Below are 19,641 nucleotides of genomic sequence, written 5' to 3'. Positions count from 1 at the left end.
GCCTCCTTAGTAGCCATCACATAAACCATAAACCAATGTTGTACTCACCTAACCCCCTTGAGTCCACTAGCAGACACAGCAAGGCGTGGGCAGTCAGACTCGGTGGTATCATTGCCCAGGGGCACGCAAGATACCTCAGATTCTCAGCCCGATGGCGTCATCACGCCGCTCATCCCGAGACCTGCTGTTCTGCAGGATGCAGTCCTAATAAGAAGTCCAGTCTACAGAACTGAGAGCGGTAGTGCAGGGAGGCCACCGCAGAGATAAGCTGTATCGGTGTGCTGTGCACGCCAATACAGTGAGGGATGGCAATCATTCTGGGTGGACCATTCACTAGCTAAGCTACTGCAAAGGGTACAATGTGTGGATTCCAATAAAGCAGTCCTTCTCCTCCATACTTACTAAATACACAAATTAAAAAACTTAAAAAGCAGTTAAAGAGAGTTTGTCAGCATGATCCCACCTACCAAACTGTTTATATGGTCATCTTGCGATCTGAAAGATATTATATATAGCTATTATTATTATTTATTATTATAGCGGCATTAATTCCATGGCGCTTTCCATGTTTAAAAGGGGTCTACATAGCAAAAAACAATTACAATAATTTGAACAAAAAACGAGACAGCGACTGGTACAGGAGGAGAGAGCTATGAATTCTATCTTAATCTGGAGGAGGGACTACATTTTATGCGTTTAAAATAAAGAGTGGAAGATATCATCTGAGAGCCCTTGATGAAGCCTGTTCAGGCAAAAACCCCCCAAAAATGAAGTTTTCAGAAGGATCCCATCCCCAAAGAAGCACTTCAGCCTCATTTGCTTATGAATTAAAGTTGCAAATTTTCAGTCCAGGAGCTTGAATAAAAGTATGGCTGACATTATCTTTCAGAGAGTAACATGACCATATAAACAGTTTGGAGAGGGGATTGTTATGACAGATTCCTTTTAAAATATCTCTGCTGCATTCTTTCATTGGTCGGTCAACTAGTTTTTCCTGAAAAAGCTTCATCAAGCGCTCTCAGTCCTTATCTTCCAATTATTATTTTAAATGCATAAAATCAATTCCTTCCTCCAAATTCAGATAGAATTCACACTTACGTAACACATTTAATAAAATGCCAGTCTTGAAGAATTGAGGCCTTTGTCTTCCAGATAAGTAGTGGTTCGATTTTTAAATGGGACACTTGTCCATGGAGAAGTTATTTCTATGTTTTGCTGACTAACAAATAAATCTGCACTCTGTATTGCTATAGCATGTGAACATGAAATAAATGAAATTCGAATTGCATTACAGCTCTAGAAAATAGGAAAAAGCAAAAATACTTAGCACATAATTTGGCCAATTCATGCATATGCCTAGCGGCCAACGACAAGGTGATCTTCATTGCTGTGAACCTATCCTAATGTGAGTCCTCTCTTTGGCTGATACCCTACATTTATATTTGCAGGTAGGATCCTGCTGTAATTTAAAACCACCATAAGCTGATGGGTGGAGTGCTCGGCCAGAGAGCCTATCCATGCAAATATCAAAAGACTGACCATCACTTCCAAAAAGAATACTGGTCTGAACAGGTGCGTATTAAGACAGATTAGCCATCTCCATGCATAACTAGCAAATAAAGTTGATGCTATTCCTCCTGACTCCATCCTCAGCCAAGTGCTAACGTCTTCTCAATATGGAGGGGAGAAAAACCTCTGTCAGATTCATCTGGTTACAACTTATCTGCTTCAGGAACAAAGGATCAGGCATATTGAAATCCAACATGTTTGATCCTTCCTTCCCCAACAAAAAGATTAGGAAGATGGCTGATCCCCAAAATAGGTGACTTTCAATGTCTCACTTTTGATGTTCATCTAATGTGTTTGGAAATCTTTATTCTTAGCCACGGTTGACTATAGATGAAATTTCTTATGTGTCCTTCGTAGCCATAAATGACTAGAACATCTGCAATTTGCTACTGTATAGAAGTTATTAGTCGGTGCAGTGATGGTCGAGAGACCTGATCGTTGGCTTCTTTGAAGAGATGCAAAAAAATTAGTGTGACTTTATGGAGCTTACGTTGTATCAGGCATCACATGGCACAAATATCTGTGCCTCCAAATATTGTTGAAGAGACACGTATTAGGAACCCTATAGTTTTGAGGTCAGCAAACTTTATTGTACAATGGTGATAGTAATACAACTCCTTTTACTTTTTTTTATTACTGTCTTATTTTTTTAATTTTTCCCATCAAATTGTCTTTTGTGTTCAGCTCCGGTCGAAAGAGAATAATAAAGCATTTGGGCATGAAGATACATATAACCAATGCCCAACTTGACGACAGGATAGCAAAAATCTCCATGGCTGATGTATACTTTCCTTGGGCACTGAGGTAGGCTGGAATAAAGGACACCCAGACACTTAGGAAGGCCATCATGCTGAAGGTAATGAATTTGGCTTCGTTGAAGCTATCAGGAAGTCTTCGTGCTAGGAAGGCAAGGACAAAGCTAATGGTAGCCAGAAGACCCAAATATCCAAGCATGCACCAAAAAGCAGTGGTAGATCCCTCATTACAATTTGCTGTGATCATTCCAGGTTGGCTGGTGAGGTCATGGTCTGGAAATGGTGGGGAAAGGGATAACCATATTACACAAACACAAAATTGAATGAGAACTCCCAGCCCTATGACAAAGTAGGATGTCTTTGTACCGGTCCATTTTCTTAAGCCACTGTCTGGCTTTGTGGCTTTGAAGGCTATAATGACCGTGATGGTTTTAGCCAGGACACAGGAAACACATAGAGAAAACGCCATGCCAAATACCACCTGCCGGAGAAGACATTTCTCAGGTTGTGGATAACCAATAAATGTTAATGAGCACAAAAAACAGAGAGTGATAGACAAGAGGAGAAGACAACTTATGGAGTAGTTATTGGCTCTGACAATGGGAGTCATCTTGTAATGGATAAAAAGTACCAACAAAGCCAATGGGATTGTAGAGGAGGTAATACTTGTTGCCACCAAAGTTGCTCCTAATGGTTCTTCAAAGGAAAGAAACTCCACCGCCTTTGGGAGGCATTGGTTCTGTAGAACATTCGGCCATTGATCCCATGGACATTGGAAACAGTCAATGGAATCTAGGATAGAGGAGATATATTCAGGATGACTAGCAACATCTTTTGGAAATTACTCCAAATTAATGTGAGGGTTCACAAGACAGTTCTGTGAAGCCTTAACTTTTTTCAGGAGGAGTCCTGTTTATCTGGAGACAGACAATGGACTAACTTATCCTGATCACCTGCTCGGGACGTTTAGTGGCTCTTTAGTGGAGTTGCTGACGCAAGATGCTATCTGCCACCTGGGACATTTATTCCATATCAAGAGGATATGCCATAAATGTTCAGAATATGCATGTACCATCACTAGGAACCACATCAATATAGAGAGTGGGACCATGGTGCACTATTCAAGCATGCACTCAATTTTCATAGAGCGCATAGAAATGGAGAGCTGCACAATCATGGCCTCCACCTCCTTCCTGAGAGACAGAGCACCAAGGTCTTGTTCTTGGGATTAAAAATGAGATATGTCTAATATGTCCTAGACGTGGTAACATGATTCTTAGGTCAGTATGATTACAAGGAAACCAAATTTGTATAGTTTTTTTTGTCATTTTTGTGGCCCTTTACCCCCCAAGGTGGTTTGCACGTTAATGACCGGGCCAATTTTTACAATTCTAACCACTGTCACTTTATGAGGTAATTACTCTGGAACACTTCAATGGATCCCACTGATTCTGAGACTGTTTTTTCATGACATATTGTACTTTATGATAGTGGTAAAATTTCTTCTATGTGACTTGCGTTTATTTGTGAAAAAATCTGAAATTTGGTGAAAAATTTAGAAAATTTTGCAATTTTTAAAATTTGAATTTTCATGCCCTTAAATCAGAGAGATACGTCACACAAAATAGTTAATAACATTTTCCACATGTCTACTTTACATCAGCACAATTTTGGAACCAAAATTTTTTTTGTTAGGAAGTTATAAGGGTTAAAAGTTGACCAGCGATTTCTCACTTTTCCAACTAAATTTACAAAAACATTTTTGTAGGGACCACATAACATTTGAAGTGACTTTAAGGGGCTTTTATGACAGAAAATACCCAAAACTGACACCATTCTAAAAACTGCACCCTTCAAGGTGCTCAATACCACATTCAAGAAGTTTATTAACCCTTCAGGTGCTTCACGGGAATTTCTGGAATGTGGAAGGAAAAAATAAACATTTAACTTTTTTCACAAAAATGTTACTTTAGACCCAATTTTTTTTTCTATTTTCACAGGGGTAACAGGAAAAAATGGACCCCCAAAATTTGTTTTGCAATTTCTCCTGAGCATGCCAATACACCATATGTGGGGGAAAACCACTGTTTGGGCGCATGGCAGGGTTTGGAAGGGAAGGAGCGCCATTTGACTTTTTGAATGTAAAATTTGCTTGAATAATTATCGGATGCCATGTTGCGTTTGGGGAGCCCCTGATGAGCCTAAACAGTGGAAACCCCCCACAAGTGACACAATTTTGGAAACTAGACCCCTCAGGGAACTTATCTAGATGTGTAATGATCACCCTGAACCCCTAGGTGCTTCACAGAAGTTTATAATGTAGGGCCGTGGAAATAAAAAAAAATCAAACTTTTTCCACAAAAATGATCTTTTAGCCCCATATTTTTTATTTTCACAAGGGTAAGAGGAGAAAATGGACCCCGAAAACTGTTGTGAAATTTCTCCTGAGTTCGCCGATATCGCAAATGTGGGGAAAATACAGTGTTTGGGCGCACGGCAGAGTTCACAAGGGAAGGAGCACTGTGTGACTTCTTGAACGCAAAATTGTCTGGAATGGAGAGAGAACGCCATGTCGCGTTTGGAGAGCCCCTGATGCGTCTAAACAGTGGAAACCCCCCACAAGTGACCCCATTTTGGAAACTACACCCCTCAAGGATTTTATCAAGGGGTACAGTGAGCATTTTGAACCCAGAGGTACGACACAGAATTTGATAACATTAGGCCATCATATTGAATAAGTTGTCATTAGTCTTGAGTGCAAGTGCTCGCTAATTGAGTTTGCATCAGATATTCGGGTATGCACCATGTATTGCAGGTGCTTGAGTTCCCTCCCCGCATATTTCACGGTTGTTAGACACCAAAAAAAAATGCGGAGATTGCCCATGTATGGCAGGCAATCCCCACAAGGTTTTTTTTTGCTGTAAAACAGCCGCGAGACGTATGGGGCGGAGACTCAAGCATGTCACTCGAGCGCCCGAGATACTCTGTGCATACCCCAACACCCGATGCAAACTCAACATGCACTTGTGCATATCGTCATCATTTTTTTCTTTACTTTTGAAAAATTCCAACCCCAACAAAACCCTAACCCCAACCCTAATACAACCCCAACCCTAACTGAAGCCTAGCACAACCCTAACCCTAGCACAAACCTAACCGTAACCTAACACAACTCTAACCCTAGAGTTTATTTTTTACATCGTTCCTCATGCGGTATAAGTGATTAGACGACTTTATTCTTCGGGTCGGTGCGATTACAGCAATACCAGATTCATATCGGGTTTTTATGTTTAGTAGCTGTTACGCACTAAAAGACGTTTTTTTTCAAAGACTAGTTTTCGCAATCATTTTTCCATATTTTGTCCGACAGTCATGTAAGGTCTTGATTTTTGTGGGACAAGTTGATGTTTTTATTGGTACCATTTTCAGGCACGTGACATTTTTGATCGCTTTCTATTCCGATTTTTGGGAGGCAAAATAAACAAAAACCAACAATTCAGGAATTGTTTGGTGTTTCTTTTTATGTCATTCCGCGTGTGGTAAAATTGATAATGAAGCTTTACTCTTCGGGTCAGTACGTTTACAGCGATACTACATTTATATAATTTTTTTTATATTTTGGCGCTTTTACACAATAAAAACTATTTTATAGAAAAAAATATTTTATTTGTATCGCTTTATTCCGAGAGCTATAACTTTTTTTGTTTTTTTGGCTGATGTAGCTGTATGACGGCTTATTTTTTGCGAGACAAGATGACATTCTCAACGGTACCATTTTTATTTACATTTGTCTTTTTGATCGCGTTTTATTCAATTTTATGTTTGGAGGTATGATGATAAAGCATCGTTTTTTTGCTTCGTTTTTTTTTTTTTTACAGTGTTCTCTTAAAAAAATGTATATATTTTTTTTCATTTTTTAAAATATTTTTACAATTTTTTTTTTTCACTTTCTTACACTGTTTTTTACTTTTACACTTTGTCGCATTATGGGAACTTTATTTTTTGCAGGCTGATCGCTTGTATAGCATAGAGATGCAGCCGCATCCCCTGTGCTATGCAGGCTGTCAGTCCTGCAGACACAAGTTAGATAGATTGTGCATTGAGCACGATCTACCTAACGTACTGATGCCTCTTGACTCGGATGTCGGCATGACAAAATCCGGTCACCATGACAACGATTGGGACCCAGCACACATAGTGCGGAAACTCGGATACAAGGTAAGAGGGGCGCTTTTACCGCTGGCTGCCTCGGAAATGCTGCGATCGACCTCAATTGCAGCATTACGGGGGTTAATGTGCCGGGAGCTGTGCGGGACCGCTCCTGGCACATAGTACCGAGTTTTGATTGCTTCTTTTTGCATTTTTTGAGGGAAGGTGCGGTGTCAGAAAGGGCAAATCTGTTTTTTTTCTATGCCTTTTGGGGTAAATAATCTTATATTTTGATAGATTTCTCTTTTATGGAGGCAGTGATACTAAATTTGTTATGTCCATTTAATTTTTTCTCAGGTGGGGAAAAGCTGGGTGAATCGGATTCTATATATATATTTTTAAATATTTTAAAAACATATTTTTTAGTGATGAGTGAGCATAAGCTCGAGATGCTCGGCGCTCGACGAGTATTTCCGGGGTTGCTCAGTGGGAGCTCGGGTCCCCTCCCTGCATGTTTGGCACTCTTTAGAGCGCCAATCAACATGCAGGGATTGCCTGCCACTCACTGTAATGCTGTAGCCATGTTGGTTGTGGCATTACAGTGATTGGCTGGCCGCACAGCATCATCAGGTCTATATCAGACCTGGCGCCGCCATGCTCGTCACAGTCACTCCGGAATCAGGCAGAGTAAGGAGAGGTGCTGCTGCGTCAGGGAGAGATTTGCAATTTGTAAGTTTTTTGGGATCTTAATCCTTATTATTTGCTTAAAAAGCAATCCAGAGAACACCGTTTTTCTGCACCATTTGCTTGTTGGCACTGCAGAATACAGCCAGGTCCTTTCCATATTATAGCGCTAGAAATCCAGCTATTTAAAACTGTGTTTTCTCCGTCAAACGGATCACATATACGTTGTCAGAAAATACTGCCATTTCTGGTCTCCATTAAAAATTTCCTTTAGTGTGTCAGTGAAGCAATTCACACCAGTTTGCTGTTCAAACTACTTACCTACAGGCCAGGTATTTAAAACTCTGTTTTCTCCGTCACACGGATCACATATAAGTTCCCTCCAAACTCAGTCATTTGTAGTGAGCGTGGAAGATACTGTCCTCCATTTAAAATGGGCAAGGCACTTGGCAAGGGACGGGGAACTGGACGTGATGGTGATGGTGCATTCAGAGGCCGAGGACAAGGCCGTGGGCAAGCTGAAATTGTGCCACAACAAACACCCACATCTTCTCGCCTGACCTTCCTGTTCCAATTCCTAGGGGACCGCAGCACACCACTATTGAACCCAGAGCAGTGTGAAAAGGTTGTTGGTTGGATAGCGGATAATGCTTCCAGTCACTTAGCCACCACCACCACTACCACCCTGTCTTCCACACGGTCAAGTTTCAGTAGCCGTGAGTCTGGACCGCATATTCCTCACCCTGATCCTCCTTCCTCCCACCATGCCGAGTGCCCGAAGACAACTGATCCCACACTTGGACACTCTGAAGAGCTGTTCACTTTTCCATTTATAGATTTGGGCCTCTCGCCCGGTCCACTTGAAGTGGGGCAAGAGGAGATCGCGTGTAGTGATGCCCAAATATTTGAGCAGCCACGGTTACATGAAGGCGACAGTGGGAAAGTGTCACAAGAGGTGGACGATGATGAGACACAATTGCCAGAAAGTCAGGAGGAGGACCAAGGTGCGGAAGTGGAAGACGAGGTGGTGGATGATATAGTAACTGACCCAACCTGGCAGGAGGACATGCAGAGCGAGGACAGCAGCACACAGGGGGAGGGAGGCAGAGCACCCCAACAGGCAGGAAGAAGCAGTGTGGTGGCCGCAGACAGAAGGCAGGCAACCGTTGCCCGTAGCACCAACACGAAGGAAGTTGCCAGTACAACTGTTAGGTCTTCCCGAGTCTGGTTGTTTTTTAAAGACTCTGCCGATAACCCCAAAAAGGCCATTTGCACCACCTGCCAGGCCAGCATCAGCAGGGGTGGCAAAACGACCAGCCTGACCACCACCAGCATGATCAGGCACATGGCAACAAAGCACCCGACTTTGTGGGCCAAACTCCAGGGTCCAGGAACAGTGTCTGCAGGTGGCACCATTGCTTCTTCCGCTGTTGTGCATGTGGCGCCACAGAGGTATTGCATCTCACCCAGAGGTGTGGTATCTCACTCTCAGGTAAGGAAGGAGTACAGCCCGGGATCCTAACACCTGCATCCAACACTACACTACTCCAGACCAGCTGGAGGGGCAAGATGCGTCGCGCTTCCTGCTGAGCCCTGTCCCTGGCTGGAGGGGGGGAAACCGAAGTAGGGGGAACCATGTAGTGGGTGTGGGTGGAGGAAGAAGTAAAGGGGAGCACTTGTTAGGAGTAGTATAAAGAGGGAAGCCATCTTGGGTGTGTAGCCAGTCAGTCAGAGGAGGACAGTGAGAGGAGCAGGAGCTCTGTCAGGAGGAGGGCCTAGAGAGAGGCCCAGGACAGACTGACGAGGAGAGTAGCAGGAGAAGGGCTCCAGGAACGTGGAAGGGACCCCAGGGGTACGGGTAGTGCTGGAGGCCACCCATACGCCCGAATCTGCCAGGAGGTGGAGGGGTCAGGTCGCACAGAGGGGATCGGTCCCCAAAACTAGCAGAGTTCTTTAAACCTCAACTAGGAAACCGGAGGCTGCAGTATTTCAGGTACTGCAGCCACAATCCACATCGGTCTCACCAAGAATGTGGCCATAGAGGACCCAGGGGACAGAGAAGATGTTGCCCGACAAGGTCCGCTGTCACTGGATTGGGACACTAGGTGTGAGGTGCAGGGAGACAGCCAGAAGGAACACACAGAAGGGGGTCCCGCTATGTACTCCGGAGGTACTTGAGGGTTGGCTGAACCCCTCCCTGAGTAAGCACAGGATGACGTGGGAAGTTACCCTGGCCCTGGTAACTTGGAGTCTGAAAATCGTGAGTAAAACCCTGAAGACTGCACCCCACCATCTCTGTCAGTTATTGCTGCTGCGCCATCAATCCCTGCACTACACTGCACCACGAGTGCTACTTCATAACAACAACATCTACACTGCCCTGGAGCTAAGCTCTACCTGTGGAGAGCTAAACCAACTCTGCTGCATTCACACCAGCTCCAGGGGACCTGCTCCGCAGCGGCGGCTCCACATAGCCGCATACCACAGGTAGCGTCACAAACATTATATAAAAACTATAAATCCCCTGTAAATATTCCCCTTTGGATGGACCGCCCTGGGTCATGGACCAGGTCACCGCCACTGTGACATCTCCCCTATCAACGACCGGCACGGCACCGAGTACCCCACGGCCCAGGGGGCGCGTCATGCATGCAAGCCAATCTACTGTCCATGGTGCATGCGAAGATGCCTCCTGCCCTGCACCTGTCATTGCGCACTCTCAAGCATCAGCATCAGGAAGCACGTCCATGTCCTTGTCCCAGCGCAGCGTTCAGTTGTCCATACCTCAGTCCTTGGAACGCAAGCGCAAATCTGCATCCAACGCCCCACAGGCCACACTACTAAATTTTCACATTTCACGACTGCTTACACTCGAAATGTTGCCTTTTAAACTTGTGCAGACGGAAGCATTCCGCAACCTGATGGCAGCGGCCGTCCCTCGGTACTCGGTCCCCAGCCACCACTATTTCTCCTGGTGTTCCTTCTCCGCATTACACAAGCATGTGTCCCAAAACATTAGCCATGCCCCCAACAACGCAGTTACCGGGAAAGTCCACCTAACCATGGACACATGGACAAGTGCTTGTAGGCAGGGATGGTACAACTTGCTGACGGCACACTGGGTTAACATAGTGGAAGCCAGGACCCAGTCGGACCTTGGGACGGAACACGTCCTCCCGACGCCAAGGATTTCTGGCCCTAGGTCATTCAGGATTGCCCCCACGGTCTACAGCTCATGCACCTCATCCTCCTCAGCCTCCTCCTCCTCTTCAGCCTCCATCTCTGAAATGACAACATCAGTCACAAGCTGGAAGCACTGCAGCACTGCCTCGGCCAAGCGGCAACAGGCTGTGCTGAAGCTAAAATGCTTAGGTGACAAATCGCACAATGCTGAAGAGTTGTGGACAGCTCTGAAAGAGCAGGCAGATCTGTGGCTCACACCGCTGAACCTACAGCCAGGCATGGTCGTGTGTGACAATGGCCGGAACCTGGTGGCGGCTCTGAGGCGAGGCGAGCTCAAACACGTACCATACCTGGCCTATGCGCTTAACCTCGTGGTTCAGCGGTTTCTCAAATCCTACCCGGAGCTGCCTGATCTGCTTGTTAAAGTACGCCGCCTGTGTGCTCATTTTAGAAAGTCAGCTATAGCCTCCGCTGCCCTTGCCGTGTTTCAGCAGCATTTGCAGCTTCCGGCTCACAGACTGGTGTGTAATGTCCCCACGTGTTGGAACTCTACACTGCAGATGTTGGGAAGGATTTGTGGGCAGAAGAGGGCAGTTGTTGAGTACCAGCATCAACAAGGCCGTCGGTATTCAGTTCAGACACCACACATAAGACCTCAGGAGTGGACATGGATGTCAAACGTATGTACCATCCTCCAAAACTTTGAGGACTCCACCAAGATAGTGAGCGGCGATGACGCCATATTTAGCCTCACCATCCCGCTTCTCTGTCTTCTGAAATGCTGTCTGCTCACAATCAAAGAGGATGCATTGCTGGTGGAGCACGATGAAATAGAGCAAGGAACCATACAGGGTGATTACACCCAGCCAAGCCTCATCTCATCCCAATGTGGATTGGGTGACAATGAGGAAGTGGAGGAGGAGGAAGGACAGGAGCTAGTTTCATGCACTATAGACGGTACTACCTGCACAGCTGTCATACCGTCTGTTCAGCATGGATGGCCAGAGGACAGAGAGGAGGAGGAGGAGAGCATGGTCAGTCATCCTCTTGGTGAGGACACGGAAGTCTTGCCTGTTAGTAGTCTGGCACGCATGGCTGAGTTTATGTTACGCTGCCTTTTCCAATACCATCGCGTTCTCAAAATTTTGGGTGACAGTCATTACTGGTTGGTTACACTCCTAGACCCACGCTACAAGGAGAACTTTATATCTCTTATTCCTGAGGTGGACAGGTCTACAAAAATGGGGCTGTACCAGAAGGCCCTTGTTGCGGAACTATTAAAAAAATTCCCATCTCCGATCTGAAAACGCTGGCAGCAGAGGGCACACTTCGTTGGACAACCAAGGAGTACAGGCGAGAGAGACACAACTTCAATCCAGCAGAGGCAGGGGAACACTGTCAAAGTTCTGGGAGAGTTTTCTCAGACCCTCTGCTGAGGGAGTACCTTGCCGACTGCACCAACGTCCTCCCTGATTCCTCTGTGCCTTATAATTATTGGGTATCCAAGCTGGATACGTGGAATGAACTGGCTCTCTATGCCTTGGAGGTCCTGGCCTGCCCTGCTGCCAGCGTTTTATCAGAGCGGGTTTTTAGTGCCGCTGGTGGAATTATAACTGATAAGTGCATCCGCCTGTCAACTGAAAATGCTGACAGGCTGACTCTTATAATGAAACATATAATGAACAAGGGCTGGATTGGGCCAGACTTCTCAACACCACCGACTTATAGCAGCGCAACATAAACTAAAATCCAGTGTCTTCTCTTGGGAGGTGTATTCCCATGCACCTTTTCACACCCACAAATGGGTATACTCTTCCTGATTTTGGCTATTTGCTCTTGTCCTCCTCCTTCTCTTCATCCTCCACCACCATATCACCAGGGTGACCATGATCCGTGATGCAACACCCACATAATTTTTTTAAAGGGTGTTTATGATGCCCGTAAAAAATTTTTTTTATACAGTATGTTCATGTATACCCCCCAGGGGTAAATGTTTGTCAGCCCATACACTTGTGCATGGGCATTACAAGTATAGGAGGCCCGCTCCTTTCTAATGGGAACATTTTTTTATGAGGCCCTCCTCCACGTCTCTTCCAAGGGGCATTGAAGTGCCTCCAAATTTTTGGCAGCCCTTGCATTCACTGCATAGGCCAACACTATGGGAGACTCTCTCCTTTCTAATGGGAATTTGTCGTTACTGTGGCCCTGCTCTATGTGTCTTTAAATTCTTAGTGAGGTTTTTCCTAAAATTGGTCAGCCGTTGGACTCACTGCATACCCTATAACTGTATAGCAGACTCTCTCCTTTCTAATGGGAATTTGTTGTTACTGTGCCCTGCTCTATGTGTCTTTTAGTTCTTAGTGGGGTTTTTCCCAAATTTTGGCATCCCTTGCAGTCACGGCATAGGCATTACCACTATAGGAGACCTGCTCCTTTATAATGGGAACATTTTTTTTACTGAGACCCTCCTCTATGTCTCTTCAAAGGAGTATTGGGTTGCGTCCAAATTTTTGGCAGCCCTTGCAGTCACTGGATACGCAATAACAGTATAGGAGACCCACTTGTTAATAATGGGAACAACAAAGCATAGCCGGCTGATGGCTCTCTAACAATAGCGAGGGCCGACTGCTGGCCTTTTAAGAATAGTAAGGGCCGTCAGATGGCCCTATAAAAATAGGCTTTATGACTTTCAGAGTCCCTCCATCATAAATAAAACAGGATGTGTCTGATGATGTGTCACACACCACATTGCCAGATAAGGTTGTAAAATGTTAAAATGACATTTCCCGGTGAATGCATTTGTCTTAAAAAATAACGTAAAAAAAACAAAACAATAGGATCTTTCTTTAGTATAAAAAGCAGTGTCACCAATTTAACCTCAATGTAATCACATTGTTCAGCTCCTGCACCTCCTCCTCCATCTCCGAAATGACCACATCAGTCACAAGCTCACAGGACTGCAGCACTGCCTTGGCCAAGCGGCAACAGGCTGTGCTGAAGATAACATGCTTAATGCTTAACTGACAAACTGCCCAGCGCTGCAGAGTTGTTGAAAGCTGTAACACAGCAGCCTGATCTGTGGCTCTCACCGCTGAACATACAGCCAGGCATGGTCGTGTGTGACAATGGGCGGTACCTGGTGACAGAGAAATGACACCCAGAGTAGATACGGTTTCCCCCTATGCCAGTCCTTTCACCGAGCTAAATACAACTCTCAGAAAAAAAAGCTGTGGACTGACTCCGTACCGTCCCTGGCCACATTCACCTGTCCACGTGTTTGTGGGTAGGCAGTCCTTCCCAGTAAGTGCACTGGGGAGGGCATGGGTAATGTTGTGGGACCCGTGCTTGTGAAAGGCGGAGGCGATACCGGGAAAAATAATGGCGGCTGGGGACCGAGTATGGACACCCGGTCGCCGCCTCCATAATATTGTGGACAGATTCCGCCTCCACGAGCCTACAAGGCCACATTTCAAGTGCAAAAAGCTGCCCAGAAATCTGGCAGCTTAGTGTTGCGACCTGTGGGTGGGAGGCTGGCTGCATACTTGCGCTTGCATTCCATGTAACAGAAAACTAAGCAGATGGTGGCCTCTATCATCATCATGGCCTCACCTCGGCACTATGAACTCTCCTGAAGGAGAAGCCAGGGCCCACTGGAGGAGTCTCCGGTTCTCTGGTGGGCTCATCCAACCATGCCGAGAAGCAGCCAAGGCTAAGAAAAGTGTGGGGGAAGGTTCCCGGACAATCTATGGCTGCTTTTTTAATGTGGATCGGACATGCTTATGCATGTTATTTCTTAAACCGCATTGCAGATCAGGCCATTGTCCAACTCTGTATTCATGAAATTAAATGCGCAAAGAAAGATGTTTGTGTGTCAAAGCACCACCGACAAGGGCGAGTTGATGTTGGACGGGCTGCCATTGCTTCTGCAAAAAGCTGCATTAGAGGACTTCCTGGGAGAAATGACACCCAGGGTAGATACGGTTTCCCTCTATGCCAGTCCTTTCACCGAGCTAAATACAACTCTCAGCAAAAAAAGCTGGGGACTGGCTCCGTACCGTCCCTGGCCACATTCACCTGTCCACGTGTTTGTGGTTAGGCGGTCCTTCCCAGTAAGTGCACTGGGGAGGGCACGGGTAATGTTGTGGGATCCGTGCTTGTGGAAGGCGGAGACGATACCGGGAGAAATAGTGGTGGCTGGGGACCAAGTATGGACACCCGGCCACCGCGGGCATGAGGTTATGCAATGCTTCTGCCTCCACGAGCCTAAAAGGCCACATTTCAAGTGAAATCAGCTTTAGAGGACTTCCTGGGAGAAATGACAGCTGGGTAGATATGGTTTCCCAAGTACTTTCACCAAGCTAAAGAATATGGCTGTGGTGAAATACAACTCAGCAAAAAAAGCTGTGGACTGGCTCCGTACCGTCCCTGGCCACATTCACCTGTCCACGTGTTTGTGGTTAGGCGGTCCTTCCCAGTAAGTGAACTGGGGAGGGCATGGGTAATGTTGTGGGATCTGTGCTTGTGGAAGGCGGAGACGACACTGGGAGAAACAGTGGCGGCTGGGGACCGAGTATGGACACCCAGCCGCCGCCGGCATGAGGTTATGAAAAGCTTCCGCCTCCACGAGCCTAAAAGGCCACATTTCAAGTGCAAGCAGCTGTCTAAAATTTGGTAGTATAGTATTGCCGCCTGTGGGTGGGTAGCTGGCTGCATACTTGCGCTTGCATTCCAAGGAATGGGGTAGGGACAACTGAACACTGCACTGGGACAAGGAAGTGGACAGTGATTGTTGCAAGTCTGCAACGACAGGTGCATGGCGGGAGGCATCTTCGCATGCGCCAAGGATCACTTATGATGGGCACACTTTTAGGCAGTGACCTGGGTGTCAGAGATGCTTCCAGAGGTCTTCCCCATTCTGTTCCCATGTCTTTTCAGCACTGTATGCATGTGTCACACAGCACATGGCCAGATAAGGTTGTAAAATGTTAAAATGACATTTCCTGGTGAATGCATTTGTCTTTTGTTGAAAGCAGAGCAAAAGTGCAAAAATGCATCAAAAACGCTACGTGTGAACATAGCCCAAGGTGTGGAGGAGTATTTTTGTTTTTGGTTATTTCTTTTACCTTATATTCAAGTCATTACCCTGGAAAGGATGTTCCTTAATATATTTCCCAGGAAAATCCATTTTGTTTTTGTTTTTGTGTGTTTTATTGTGAGCCCGTAAAAGTGGCGTAATACTCTAGCAAGGTTGTTGACAGCAGTGACCTGGGAGTCGGAAATGCTTCCAGGGGTCTTCCCCATGCTGTTCCCATGTCCCATGAGCACTGTTCCCATCGATTTGGGCAATTTTAGGCCCTCTGCAGACTGCTGGGGGGAGCCGCCTGAAAAATGCTCGAGTTTCCCATAGACTTACATTGGGCTCGTTGCTCGGGTCGAGCACCCGAGTATTCCAATTTGCTCGACCCGAGCAATGAGTACCCGAGCATTTTAGTGCTCGCTCATCACTAATATTTTTTTTACTTTTCACTTTATTTTTTTAGTACTGCATGATTGTAGTATATTGTAAGAATCTTGGGCCACAATTCATCCAAGTGTTTACTCCAGAAAACTGATGTAAAACGAAGATCTACAAAATTTTTGTGCTGAATTTTAGCGACTTTCTGCCATTTTCACTTCAGTTTTGGGCAGCTCTGTTTAGGTTTTCTTAGCTCTGCTAAAATAACCAGAGCTGGAAATGATCTGGTGTGGGACGTGTTGTGGCTATGCCCTTAAAAAAACGCTGTCACTTTTGAAAATTTTTGATGGCAGAAATGTTACTCCAGTCCCTAACTAGAGTAACATTTTTGGCAAGACGCACAAGGGCCATTACCACTGATAAGATGTGCCAAATTCATTAAGTGGCGTGTACCTTCTAATAAATTTGTCACTTCTAACTCTTGAACGCCCCTCGTCAAGACAGACTTATGAAATGTCAGTCTTAAGGAACCAGGGCTTCAATCTTTTGGGCTTTAGGAAAGGGCTTGTACAAGATTTTAAAAACATGGCTGCTTCAATCCAAAAACAGTGCCATAGCTTTCTACAGGTTGTGTATGATATTGAAGGTCAGTCCTAATTAGGTAGTTACAGCTAAACTATAATGACCAGACGCAAATCTTGGACAAGTATGGAGCTCTTTCTGGAATAGAGCAGCCTTGTTTTTCTAATACCTTTTGAAGATCTACAGGAGGCTGAAGTAATATCGGAATATTTGTGTTGGGGTTCAGATTGGAAATCAAAATTAGTTTTCATAAATTTATTATAAAGACTTAGGGTAGAAAAACCTGGAGACAGATTCACTATCTGAGCGCAGCACAATGTAGTGGTAGAGACCCTAAATCCAGCGATGTGTCACTTTCTCGGCTGCTTGCTGCTGCTTTGATAAAATCCCTGTTTTCTCTGCTGCAGATCTAGCAGTTCTCTGAATGCTGAGCTCTGTATAACCCCGCCACTGCACTGATTGGCTGCTGCGTGTACACACTGCACATGGGCAGAAAGCTGCCAATCAGTGGTGGGGGCGGGGTTATATAGAGCTCATGAATATGGAGGACTACCTGGCAACGGGTTTACTAGTCCACTAGTGATAATTTGCAGATGATTAAATTGTGATTGTGTCAAAACTACAGTAAGCAGACCAATAAGTGACACATCACTGAAATCAGGGTCTCTGTCTCTACATCATGCTGCTCTCAGACTAGGTGGCAAATTCTCTTTAATTTTAAAGGTCAGTGGTCCTGCTAGGTACCTGTCTGATTGGTGATCTCTCCTGGTGGACACTGGACACACTGGAAGCAGCACACTGGCTTTCCAGGGATTGTGACTTTTCGGAAGCCCTGGGGACAGCTGTGACTGCAGGTGGAGACTGGGATCTGAAGCAGCAAAAGTGATAGTGTGAATATATCAAATAATACGTTATTCTATGTAATTCATTTACATGCTGACTCCATAGATGAACTCAATGTCAGCGTGAACTATGTAAAGCAAAGTATCAGGAAAATTACAGGAATAATGCTCCAGTTATGCCAGTCTTTTATTTTAATATCAACAATACCTGTTTTTGCATTCCGGTCCACTGGATGGCGCTGGTGTTCACCACAAAGTTGTTCCCTTGTTTAGGGTTACTGTCATAACTACCCACTTTCACCTGCTGAACATTTCCCTGGGGTCCAATTTGCCAGTTCACAATATCGTACACCGCTGGAAAGTCTCCATTAGAATCAAAGTGAATCTCTCGGTCATCAGAAGTGGTGAAATAAACGGATCTCAAAGAGTGTAGGATCTAAAGAAAAAGATCCAGAGCATTTCTTAAATCGTATATCACATGGCTCAGAGGTAATATCAATGCAGGGTCCACCCCTGAACATTACTTTAATAGTAATGTACTCCCAGTGGTCAACATCAGGAGGCGCCATTGAGTGAAAACTGCTGCCAATCACCCTCCTGATCGTCTGCAGTCTTCACATTCCCTTTCGAGTGGAAGAAGCCGGCTTAGCTAGTTGTATTCAATGGCAAGAGGGGAACACTTGGGTTGAAGACACCTCTATTGGCAGCTCATCACTTGCCACAAGAAAGTATCGGCATGGTAAAGTCCAACATGCCCAATCCTTCTTTCGAATTACACCTGCCATTGTACAGTGTATGAGGCTATAAGATATTTTGTTGATGACGTTGATTTCGTTCGTCATGATTTTGCAGCAATGTGCTTGTGGCTGTTTTGGCGGAAGGGGAAATTTGATTGGCAATGGTCATTCTTTGGCAAAGGTTGAGATCAGAGGTAACTGTTTACCCCCTAAAAGCTGCGTGAAATTCTGGGTGTAGCGTCTGAGGAGTTAGAGGGAAAAGGCTCACCTCATGGGCACTCTAGTATCAGAATAATACATAATCTCTGTGAGCAGCAGGACATAATAATGCTATAAATGTGTGTTCACATGTTCTGACCTCATTGAGGCAAAACAGCTAAAAGCTAATAATTGGGGCAACCCCCCTGACTTGTTTCACCGTACAGTGGCATTCTCAGGGGTAAGGGTCATTATACAATTAGGATACTTGCATGCTGTTCTAGAACATCCAGGAGGCTTCACGTAAAAGGGTAGTCCACCTGGATAGCTGGACGAGTCTAGAGATCTTCCTGGTGCCACCAGACCCTTCAAGAAAAAAGTCATTCCGGAAGGTTTCTTCTGGACTGCTGTCTCTGGGAAGTATGGGCAGAGGCATTGAGGGGACTAGGATTTGGCAAGGATTGGCTGAGAATAGGCATAGAGTGGATGTGGCTTATAAAAGAGGAGTGACCAGGGTTGAATAAAAGGGATTGTTGGTCCTAGACTCCTTTCTAGATGTGGAATTCTTCCCTTAATTGACATTACAACTTGCAAAGGAAGGTAAATGTCATCAGAAGACATAGGATACTCAAGAATTGAGAGGTCACTGGTGTGTTGTGCTATGGTAGGGGCTCCATTTGGATTTTTGATCTAAATGACTGTCTCTAACCTAGTTACAAGTCATGCTAACATGAAAACTCCCACCACCACCAAAAATGTATTAAGATATGAAGATACCTCCCAAGGATACATCAAGGGCTCCATGCATTTTTTCTGTGTAGATAAACAATCTTTTCGTCTATGTATGATGATACCATCCAATGCCCATGCCAAAGAATATACTGCAATGTAGACACTATAAGTGACCCTCAGCACAGTAACGCTATTGAATGTGCTTTCAAGGGATTCTTGACCAGTGCATCTTTTAGTGCCATTGGGCAAAACGACTCCTGCTTTTTCCCATTTACAGCCAAAATTTACTTCCCAAAATTCCATTAAGTAGATATTATCTGGAGTCTTCAGTGGATTAGAAGTCCCGAGGAACTCTTTGAATCCAGTAATCTGTCCACTGTGTAATGCCAATCCGATAGCTCCCTGAAGTATTGCCCAATACTTCTCTTTTGAGACCAGTCCTGATGTTGACCATGACTCACTAGCGATCCAAATCTTGCCAGTAATGTTACGTCTCAGAAGTTCCTCCACTACTGGTAAAAGGTTGGACCCACTAGAGAAGACAACAACAGCAGTAGCATTCGATTCTGCAATGACTTTAGAAAGATGTGGAGCATTTCGGTCAGGTCTGCTAGTCAAAATATATTCTGTGAAGGCAACACAGGCCCTAGACCTGAGAATTTCTTTCTTGGTGGCCCTTATTCCTTCGAGTCCATAATCTGTGTCCTCGGCCATTAATCCTACCCAAGTCCAGCCAAAAAAGGCCACAAGCTGTG

At 45.2% G+C, this 19,641-nt stretch overlaps 2 protein-coding genes across 2 annotated transcripts in view; both read right to left on the bottom strand.

The window, feature by feature from the left end:
* Window positions 1-19,641, bottom strand: part of LOC141167149 (uncharacterized) — a 1,037,600-nt gene that overhangs the window by 777,442 nt on the left and 240,517 nt on the right. The window lies entirely within an intron of this gene.
* On the bottom strand, window positions 2,203-19,600 carry LOC141165667 (extracellular calcium-sensing receptor-like). The gene is made up of 4 exons (XM_073651444.1): window positions 19,175-19,600; window positions 17,428-17,655; window positions 17,122-17,245; window positions 2,203-3,116 (listed from the first exon to the last, which is right to left on the bottom strand). Exons 1-4 carry the CDS (start codon window positions 19,598-19,600, stop codon window positions 2,203-2,205), a joined length of 1,692 nt encoding a protein of 563 aa, XP_073507545.1.

The sequence above is a fragment of the Phyllobates terribilis genome, unplaced genomic scaffold, assembly GCF_046119375.1.
Source record: "Phyllobates terribilis strain yellow unplaced genomic scaffold, ASM4611937v1 Scaffold_11__3_contigs__length_659146591, whole genome shotgun sequence".
Taxonomy (NCBI): Eukaryota; Metazoa; Chordata; class Amphibia; order Anura; family Dendrobatidae; genus Phyllobates; species Phyllobates terribilis.
The sequence above is the reverse complement of the archived record's forward strand: the minus strand, read 5'-3'. Positions and strand labels throughout refer to the sequence as shown.